The sequence below is a fragment of the Taurulus bubalis genome (genome assembly GCF_910589615.1).
Source record: "Taurulus bubalis genome assembly, chromosome: 7".
Classification (NCBI taxonomy): Eukaryota; Metazoa; Chordata; class Actinopteri; order Perciformes; family Cottidae; genus Taurulus; species Taurulus bubalis.
The window spans coordinates 6,076,496-6,087,474 of NC_136595.1; the positions used below are offsets into that span (position 1 = coordinate 6,076,496).

Here is a 10,979-nt window from a genome sequence, read left to right on the forward strand (position 1 = left end):
TCTGTGGTTGAGATAAATCTATTCACATTTCTTCTCAAACTTGCTTTTTCTGCCCTAAGACAAAGCTTGGCACGAGAATTCCACACCGTACATTCTCTAAATGCCCCTCCACAACTTTTAAAACACCCATACATTTAGTAATTAAAGACCTAGTTTCGGAATAAAATCAATAAAAAGACAAAATAAAGCAGTTGAAATTGTATTGTCTTTTATTCAATATGCACAAGCTTTATGATTTCAAATAACTTCATTTTACAGATGCGTGATTCAGTTATTAAATGTCCAAAGATTATGTATAATGTCTCAAGACGAGTCATCAGTAGGAAAAATGCACACATGGCATTTTTATTGCCATTTCTCGAAAACATGATCAGAAATCATCACCAGCAGCTGTGGGAGAACAATGATTTGTTCAGCATAACATCTCAACAAGCAGTGGGTGTAGAATAAGTTCAAAAGGATCTGTCTAGTTTTTGCAATAGAACTCTTCACTGACAAAAGACTTGCCCTTATCTTGTATGAACCCCGATACCCATCGGATGGCTCGACAACAATACTTTTAAAGCCAGGGTGATAACATATTGGTATTGTATAAAACTGGATGTCCAAAGAAATACAATGGTACCAGGTTGTTACTAGTTTGTCAGGAAGTAGGGCTAAATAACGGCAGACATATTGACACGGGAACAAATGGCATGGCCATATTCTCAAGGCTGCGTTGGCCTCACAACTCAAGATATCTAAATGAATATGGGTTCTATGGCATCCAGGAGTCTCCCCTTTACAGACATGCCCACTTAATGCTAATCCCATGCACACAAACACATTTCTAACGGTCTTGGAATTGCACATATTGTATGTCTGGAAAACTGAGATTATTGTGAATCCATGAGCCCAATTGTACTTATGTTTGATGATGTTTATGGCTACAGAAGCCATTTCACATAGTGAGACCACATTTTGAAACTTGGCGTCGCTGTATAAAATGACCTGCTGTGACCATGAAACTTCACAACCACAAATGGAAGACTTTTCAGCATTCAGCAGATGTATGACTTTCCTTGGTATATCGACAATAAGTGGCTTTCTGAGCAGTTTCCAGAACAAAAGTTCTCACCATCCAATTGCCAGAAGAAGGAATTCCTACAGATATCCTCAAATATCAAGTTTTAGAAACCAAGTCACAGCATGACTTTGGCTATGGTGTTCCTCAAGAGCTTGGTCTCTTAAATGACAAACAAATGGGTCTCTAAGTGTGAAGGATAACATATCCAGTACATATGCAGTTTTGCATTATTGATTTTTTTTCCTTAAAACTTAAAAATGCATTTTGACACAGAGCAAGGACTGTGGATCTTGTTCCTCGTCGTTTACAGTGCAGTTGCACTAAGGGAAGTCTTTACGGCCAGTATGGAGAAGAGTGACCTAGAACTCTTTCAACCCACCAAAATTGAATATTGTATGAAGATAGACTTTTTCAAAAGATACTTTAAGTGAGATTTCACTTACAGTTCTCCTTACCTTTACAGTCTTCTGATTTTTTCCACTCATTATTGTTACATGTTGCATTGCCTTCAACTTTAGATGTGACACATTGATACTTTATGACATCCCCATCCACATATCTCTCTTTGTCTGCGGTGAAGATCATTGACTCATCTTTCAGCTGGTCACATCCGTCAAATCCTGGAAATGCAAGAAGTTTGTTGTTGTCCAAGTAACATAGGAGCAATTTTTTTGTGGTGTCAAATCTAATCGCTACACGATATAAACACGGATCTGGCAAACTTAAATGCCTATTTTTATATATTCATGCAGCTTATATAACACATCTTTACATCTTAAATTGTCTTCCAGCTTCCTGTGTGAGACGTAGTAAAATACTTTGTGTACGTACGTGTGCACATAATGTCTTTCTCCTCCCATATGCCATCTTTGCATCGAATTGTATCTTCACGCTCCAATAAAATATACTTATCACGGCACCGATATGTTACTGTGGAGTCAGACAAGTATTCCTTCTGATAGGAATCCACAATTACAGCATTGTCCACTTGCCGTGGGGGCTTGCAAGTAACGGCATTTGCTGCAAAACATGAAAACATGTACAGCATTAGGTTATGTAATCTTTTCATGAACACGCTTAATTACATCTGAAGAGGACTCACGTGTACAGATTGTTTTGGGAATAATCCATTCTCCCTCGTGACAGGTTAAGCGGTTAACCTCAGGGTGGTATCCATCCTCACAAGTAATCCGGGCATTTTTAGATTGTCCACGTAAAAGTGTCACTCTTCCATTAGGAATCTCAGGAATTTCTCCACATGTCGTATTGGCTAAAGAGGTTATGAGTACAAATATTTAGGTCTCTATATTGTTGCTCACACATGTGATACTAGCAATAACACAATTAGACATTTCAAAATTAGCCTGCATCAAAGATGTGACATAAAACAACTTTAAACTAAGACATAATTTGTTCATGAGCCTTTTAAAACCAACATATGCTGCTGTGCATCCACATCAGATATGAGGAATGGGGCACGATGCGTTCACTGCCAACATAGTAAAAAAAAATGTATTTCTCACTAAATGTTTTATTTAAAAGTGATGCACAGCTTTAAGTAGATATTTTTGGATGGCTTCATGCGATTACAACTAGACGTGTCGTGCATTGAAGATGATTTACCGATGCATTGTTCAAGTCCAGACCACACGCCATCAGTACATTTGGCCTCAGCCCACCAGCCGTCGGTAGAAAGTTTGAAACCGTTGTTGCAGGTGTAGTACACTGTTTCATTGTATGGACCAACTATAAATCCATTTGGCACATCAGCGGTTGGACATCCTAACAGTGAAAAACAAAAGCTATATTCATAAAGCATCAACGGTTAAATAGCAAATGTTCCTAATGTAACTAAGATAGTTAACATGCTGGACATTAGACCTGCTATTCATCAGCATGCTATTGTTGTCATTTTGAATATCAGCATGCTGGCATTAGGATGTAGCTGTGTCTAAAAACACAAATACGGCCTCACATGGGAGGAACAGAGCATGAAGGAGAAATTGTTCAACAATACACAACTTTAATTTTATTACTATGGGTAATTAATTATGCAATTTAGATTTTTTGGTTTAGCAGATACTTAATATTTCTATTGCTATCAAAACATAAATATTCCAGTCACACATTGACCCCTAAAATTAAATCTGTTGTACCGTTATGTTCTTACCTGAACAGCTTTTTATCCCAGTCCAGCCACTTTGCTCACAGGTAACAGTGAACACTGTTTTAGCCTTATTCCTGCATTCATAACGGACCGGTTCATAAAGCGCGTAAGTTTCCTTTTCAGTGTTGGCAATTTGTCCGTTGTCAATGTGAAGTTTTTTACACCCTTTACCTGAAACAAAGTCAATGAAATTAGGAATTATTTAACAAACCCTCCAGGATTTCTGGTGAAATTCAAATATTATTAAATTAATTAGAAAGTAAGGTTCTTCTCATGTCAGACCTAGTGGTGCTGCAGAATTAGGACATTCATATTGATTATTTAATATCACAATATACAGGATAAAAAAAAGAACCTATTTTGACCAAACAAGTTGTAATGATTAATGAGTGCTAACTACTTGTGTTTTACAAATAGAGCATTAGTTTTAAATACAATAAATAAATAAAAATGGACATTTTGCAATAGGGGGAAAAGCACAATTATTTGGGGATTTTATTCATATATTATATATATATATATATATATATATATATATATATATATATATATATATATATATATATATATATATATATATATTATATTCTAATCTGTTGAACAATAATCAAGCATGAAAAGAAAAAGTTAATAAAATGATGTGAAAAAACAACTACTGTCCTTTCAACTATATTGTGTGTTGTATTTTCTACTTACTACATTGTTCAGTCCCGATCCAACCTGTTTCCCCACAGGTTAGAGCAAAACGTCCCACATAACCAGCCTTGCAGACATAATTGACCTTGTCATTGTACTTGAATACGTTCTGATCATTTTCAACAATGTTGGAATTCTGGTAATCCTTACGGTTGCATGTTTTATCTGGAAAATAAATAATTAAACAAATGTAGTAATTCTGAACACTGACTGGAAAGCAACATTTTACTTTCACATGAGAGATGCACATCAACAAGTAAAACATTCAGATATTTCACCTCACATAAAAGTGGCAACACCCCAATGGAAAAGCAAACACATGAAACAGCTCTGCATTCAAAGAGTTACTTGTTTTGTGCAAACATAAGACAAGCAAGATGGTCAAGATGCTTGTATATATGGCTCCTGATGTTGCTTCTTGTTTGATGGGATCACCAGTTCTTTCTTTGTTCATGTCATGGTGTGAGGGGTGTGCAATGGGGTGAACGTGACGTAGCCTTGTTATTGAGCGTTGAGTACCAGGAAACATTATATCAATGGATTTACTTTTCTTGGTCTACAGGGCTTTATAGTAAACTGTTGCAATGAGCAGCATAGACTGGGGCCGAGGCAGATTAATAGTATATTGAAGTGACTGCATGACTTGGAGAAGGGACTTTTGTTTCCTGACATAGTTGCAGAGTTTACTAGCTCTCAGTTCCTATGGTTTTTGGTGGAAGACAGCAATAAAAAATAAATTAAAAAAAACATTCAACCCTAACTGGACCAGAAGCTCCTTCCCTGCTTTCCCAGATATGGATAGAAAATGAACAGTAATGCAATTAAAACGTTAACTTCACAATACCTTGACACAATGGATGTGGTTCCCATCCATTTCTGGTGCATGTGGCATCGGTGGCACCATCGGTCTTCTTGTAGCCCGTCTGACATGAATAGCTTACAGTATCGTCCAATTTTAATACGTGATCCCAGCTGGCGCTCCAGTATTGCACATTTTGCGGTTTTTGATTGCTGCATGTAACCTCTAGATGAAGAGAAAGACTTGTGTAACTTAAGTAAGAAAGAACAACAATCTCATAATCTGTATCTGGCACGACACCTTTGTGGTTCTATACCTCGGCATACTGGTCGTAAAGTCCAGTCTCCATTCTCTGTGCATGTAGTTACTGCTGTGGTGTCCCGAGGGTTAGAAATCCAGTACTTCCTTCCACACGTGACTTCCACTGTGTCACCAGGTGAAAACATATTTCTGGAAGACGGTTCATATCTGGTTCCGTCCAGTGGCGATGGCAGTCTACATTTTATTGCTTCAATTGGGAAATTAAGCATATTATTTGTTAGCACCAATTCCCGTTAGACGATGCAGACATCAAACGTGACGACTCAGTTCATGCTTACGTTCACATGCAGGTGTGGGGCTCCACTCTGCTGTTACTCCTCGCTTGCTGCACATTGAAGGTCTCGTGTCAACGCGTTTATATCTAGCATTACACCGAAAGTCCAGGACATCGTGTTCTTTGTACTTCTGAACATTTCCTTGCACAGAACCATGTTCAATATTGGGTGGTGGACATTGTATCTCTGAAAAATTTAATAAAAAAAGGTATGCACAGTAACCAGATATTAACCTTACTCAAAAAAAAAACGCTTATTCAACATTCAAAGGTAATGGCCATTAATGACAGCTTTGTTTCAAATATGTCTTGCATCAAGGTGGAGGGGTGGGAGGTATTTTTGGTTCTCATATTCTCATATTTACAGCCCAAATCCCAAATGCTCCCAGATTAGTCTGGAACCTCTCAGTTAATTTTCTTTTTTCAAAGGGGCGCTATCAGCGGGTCATCAGCATGTGACATTCATTACATGTTGAAAATTGAGACCGTAATCAGGGATAAAACATGTTTCCCTCAAAACATAATTGAGAATGCAATTTAGTTGTATGGGATTCAGTTGCTGATGAGACTTCTGCAAAGGATACACCTGTGCACCCACAGTCATAGCTCCTCCTCCTCTCTCCTCAAGATGCACATCAACAAGTAAAACATTCAGATATTTCACCTCACATAAAAGTGGCAACACCCCAATGGCCGAGGCAGATTAATAGTATATTGAAGTGACTGCATGACTTGGAGAAGGGACTTTTGTTTCCTGACATAGTTGCAGAGTTTACTAGTTCTCAGTTCCTATGGTTTTTGGTGGAAGACAGCAAGAAAAATATATATTAAAAACTCAACCATAACTGGACCAGAAGCTCCTTCCCTGCTTTCCCAGATATGGATAGAAAATGAACAGTAATGCAATTAAAACGTTAACTTCACAATACCTTGACACAATGGATGTGGTTCCCATCCATTTCTGGTGCATGTGGCATCGGTGGCACCATCGGTCTTCATGTAGCCCGTCTGACATGAATATCTTACAGTATCGTCCAATGTTATTACTTGACCCCATCTGGTGCTCCAGTAATACACATTTTGCGGTTTTTGACTCCTGCATGTAACCTCTAGATGAAGAGAAAGACTTGTGTAACTTAAGTAAGAAAGAACAACAATGTCATAATCTGTATCTGGCACGACACCTTTGTGGTTCTATACCTCGGCATACTGGTCGTAAAGTCCAGTCTCCATTTTCTGTGCATGTAGTTACTGCTGTGGTGTCCCGAGGGTTAGAAATCCAGTACTTCCTTCCACACGTGACTTCCACTGTGTCACCAGGTGAAAACATATTTCTGGAAGACGGTTCATATCTGGTTCCGTCCAGTGGCGATGGCAGTCTACATTTTATTGCTTCAATTGGGAAATTAAGCATTTTATTTGTTAGCATCAATTCCCGTTAGACGATGCAGACATCAAACGTGACGACTCAGTTCATGCTTACGTTCACATGCAGGTGTGGGGCTCCACTCTGCTGTTACTCCTCGCTTGCTGCACATTGAAGGTCTCGTGTCAACGCGTTTATATCTAGCATTACACCGAAAGTCCAAGACATCGTGTTCTTTGTACTTCTGAACATTTCCTTGCACAGAACCATGTTCAATATTGGGTGGTGGACATTGTATCTCTGAAAAATATAATTAAAAAAAGGTATACACAGTAAAAAGAATGTGCTTATTTTAACCTTATAAGCATCTGGTCCCCCCCCCCCCCTCCGGCACCTATTCTCAGACAACTTTTTTTTTTTTAACGTTTACTTAATTATCTCTGCAACCAAAGGGTTGTTTAACTTTAAATTGTGAGACCTATGAGACCTATGGCTAAAACAATTTTAAAAAGCAACCGTTAAGTTGCAAGTGCGGAAGTTGATGAACATTTCGGTTCCCAGCATGCCCAAATCGGCCAATGTTTTGCCATAAAACAAGTAATTTTTCCATTTTTGAACCGAACGACAGTTCTTTGACTGAAACTCCTTCCTAACATGCCAATGCTTTGTTTTATTGTGATTCTAATTCTTTAGGTCCTAATCTTTCCAAAAAGGTGTCTTATTAGTATGTGGGCTGTTGATAGGGCGGCTGTAGCTCATGGGGATGAGTGGTCGTCCTGCAACCACAGGGTTGCTGGCTCGATCCCCATGGGTCACGTGTCGAAGTGTGCCTGAGCAAGACACCCAACCCTAAAATTGCTCCCCGAATGCCGATCAGGGCTGCCCACTGCTCCTTAATACTAAGGATGGGCCAAATGCAGAGAATACATTGCATGTATGTAAAAGTATGTACTATGACAATAATCTAATCTAAAAAATTAAGACCCTGAACCATACAGTTTGAAAAGCTCAAGGAGGCATTTTTGGGGAATCTGGCTCATACCATGCTGGATGTTCGTAGCTATGATCAAAATATGGTATAAAAAGGATTTTTTGGAAAATGTAAAATAAATTCACAAAAAAAATTGGAAGAAAATCATATAAAATAACACAAGTATTATAACTCATTTGGGGTTCCTATGACTACTGGAACGCGGGAGAAAAGAGGTACAAATCCCAAATGCTCGCAGATTAGTCTGGAACCTCTCCATTCATTTATTTGTTCAAAGGGGCGCGATCAGCAGGTCATCAGCATGTGACATTACATGTTGAAAATTGCGACCGTAATCAGGGAGAAAATATGTTTCCCTCAAAACATAATTGAGAATGCAATTTAGGTGTATGGGATCATACTTTTGAAGGAGACAGGGTTGCCCTTTTTTTAATACTTTCATACAGTTGCTGATAAGACTTCTGAGAACCTGCGGTCTTCGTAAATCGCCCCGTACATCTCATGGTGGGTTATGTACGTATTTGTGTGTTTCTATCTTCCCATTTCCCTGTATTTTCATATTTTCTCCTAAAAAGGAAGACCGTCTGGTTCATTTTGGAAAGCCTGCTGTACCTTTGCATTTAGGAACTGGGCCGCTCCACGCTCCATGTTCATCACAATACAATTCTGGTGACCCATCCAGGATTTCAGTGCTGGACTTGCAGGTGAATCGAACTACATTGCCATAGGTGGATTCATCTGGGTTCCCAATCACATGGACATTTTTTTCCACTTGAATCACTGGGCACTGTTGCGCTGGAAGGAAAACAAAAACATTATAAATTGGATGATCCAAAAACTTTTTAAATGTTTCAACCTATCATCAGGTAAGCAATATAGTTTTTCCAATGTTTCCTGCCAGACATAAACATAGTGACATTTCTCCTTGTATGTTAGGTACTGAACAAATATGATACTTTATTACCGCTGTACCTTCACAGACCGGAACCACACCATCCCAGCCTTCAGCCATGCAACGCCGGTAGTTTCTGCGACTGACCATTTGATAACTGAAACGAGTATATATATATATATATATATATATATATATATATATATATATATATATATATATATATATATATATATATATAATAATGTGTACAAAGCAAAGCATACATATATATTACAAAACATACAAATTAACAGCATATATTTGTGATTATATATATATATATATATATATTCATACCCTGTTTGGCAGGTGAATACAACTTGTGACCCAAAGACAAAATCGTTTCCTATTTCCAGATGAAAATCTGCAAACTGGGCATCCCCGGGATGGCCACATGATTTCGCTTCAAACATAAGAGTGAAAGAGAATGCGAGTAAATATATTTCTAAGGCTCAATTTACAGTAATAATACACGTGGACCTCCATACAATAACACGCAGTATGCTGTGTTATTTTTGTAATAATACAGTTGAGCCTGTTTTGGCCTTTGTGCACTCATTTGACAGAACATATACAGCATTACATGTTGAATATGTAATATATATGTAATATGCCTATGGATTCGTAATGGAAGATTATTTATTTCCAAACAATAAGACAAATTGTAACTCACGTTCACATGGATTGCCTCTTGAAGTCCATTTTCCATTCTTGCATATCAGTTTGAAAAAGCCAGTGTGGCCAATATTGCAGCCCACTCTCACTTGTTTTCCATCATCAGGGTAGCTGGCCTCCAGAGCAGTTGTGTCAAAATTGGAATTATACAAGGTGCTACTAAGAAACTGTTGAAGTGTACAGTCTATGGGACAGCAAAAATCAGAAATAAATCAAAATAAGTTTGCATTACCCCCCCGCTCATGACATTACATTACATTTAGCTGACGCTGTTATCAAAAGCGACTTACTTTTTTTTTTTATACCGTAGACAGCAATGGAGGACAAAACATCAAGCCACAAATTAAATCGTACAAATTGCTTGAACTACTTGTTCTTACCTTGACTTTTCACAAGCGTCAGCGTATGCATCCACAAGAACAGGGCACAGCTTCGGGTAATCAAGTGCATTTTATCTTCGTATCCTTGAACCCCCAAACAGAAGTAGGAACTGGAGAATGAAACACAATTATACAGAGAGAGCTGTGTATTCCACAGGCAAAAATAGATTGCCCAATGATTTACGCAAGTCTGTTCCAGCCTCCAAATATAATCGTGGGCTCAACGGGACAGAAAAAAAGAGAGGAAGTGACCACATAAAGAACACCTTATACGACACAAATAAAACCATGAAAACACAAGGATGTCTTCCTTATATCAGTACATATATGAGATGTATATTGCAGAATAAGCTCAATTAATCATGGAAATGAGTAAGCACACAACAAAATCACACATGATCTATTTTTTTAATAGAATACAATGAGTGTTTCAATGGGTTAATGCCCCTGTGTAGCCAGGCTTTGCTATGTTTGACAAAAAAAAAAGAATATTCTTGTCAGGGTTTATTTGTTTTTTTCTTTCTACCTGGTAATCATTTGCAGCAATCAATAGAGCAAACAAATGTGTTGCATTCAGCTGCAGATGCTGACATCAGTTTGGAAAGCTATTAAAACTAAATGTAGCTGTTAAGCAATGCAGGGTTTGCCTTCATTTCTCAATATGGCTTCATATTATTCAAACTACATGTTCCGAAAAGAAGAAAACACTTATTGCACAACCTCATTCCTCAGAACATTAGTTTGTATTTCTGTTAACTGTTTGAGAATGTGTGCGTTCCTCCTCCATTGCTGACAAAGCAGAGAGAGAGAGAGAGAGAGAGAGAGAGAGAGAGAGAGAGAGAGAGAGAGAGAGAGAGAGAGAGAGAGAGAGAGATAAATAAATAAATGTTTGACTGATTTGGGTTCTGGAGGTCCAGTAGTGGAGAAACCACTTTTCCGGGGTTGAAAAGCCTCCGTAACTTTTAGATTTAGTGGCCCATGGCACATATATTCTCTCAATTTCATTTAAATATGTCTACGTTGCTACAACTGAGATACAACTGAACCGACAAATTACTTAAATGACTTGGCTTTATTTGACTTTTGACAAAGGTCAGTGACATCGTCATAGCCTTGAACTGCCAAACAGAGGCTTCAGAGGGTCTGTATCCATTTCAACATGGTCGACACAAATTTGGTTCGGTGAGCTCACACAAAACAAAAACAACAAGATCCCACTCACATACAGTACAGTGACCACCTTAAAGTTACTATGAGGAACATTGAACTGTTTGCGTGTAATACGGATGCCTCCATAAGACCTCCACGTA

At 38.2% G+C, this 10,979-nt stretch overlaps 1 protein-coding gene across 1 annotated transcript; it reads right to left on the reverse strand.

Moving 5' to 3' along the window:
* Nucleotides 1-212: 212 nt before the first annotated feature.
* Nucleotides 213-9,739, reverse strand: LOC306739487 (complement factor H-like; the record flags this gene model as incomplete). The annotated part of the gene is made up of 12 exons (XM_079221505.1): nucleotides 213-390; nucleotides 1,510-1,686; nucleotides 1,898-2,086; nucleotides 2,169-2,336; nucleotides 2,690-2,848; nucleotides 3,954-4,094; nucleotides 4,774-4,953; nucleotides 8,293-8,475; nucleotides 8,653-8,729; nucleotides 8,912-9,017; nucleotides 9,288-9,473; nucleotides 9,670-9,739. The coding sequence occupies 12 exons, from the start codon at nucleotides 9,737-9,739 to the stop codon at nucleotides 371-373; spliced, it is 1,656 nt and encodes a 551-aa protein (XP_079077631.1). The 3' UTR covers nucleotides 213-370.
* Nucleotides 9,740-10,979: the final 1,240 nt, after the last annotated feature.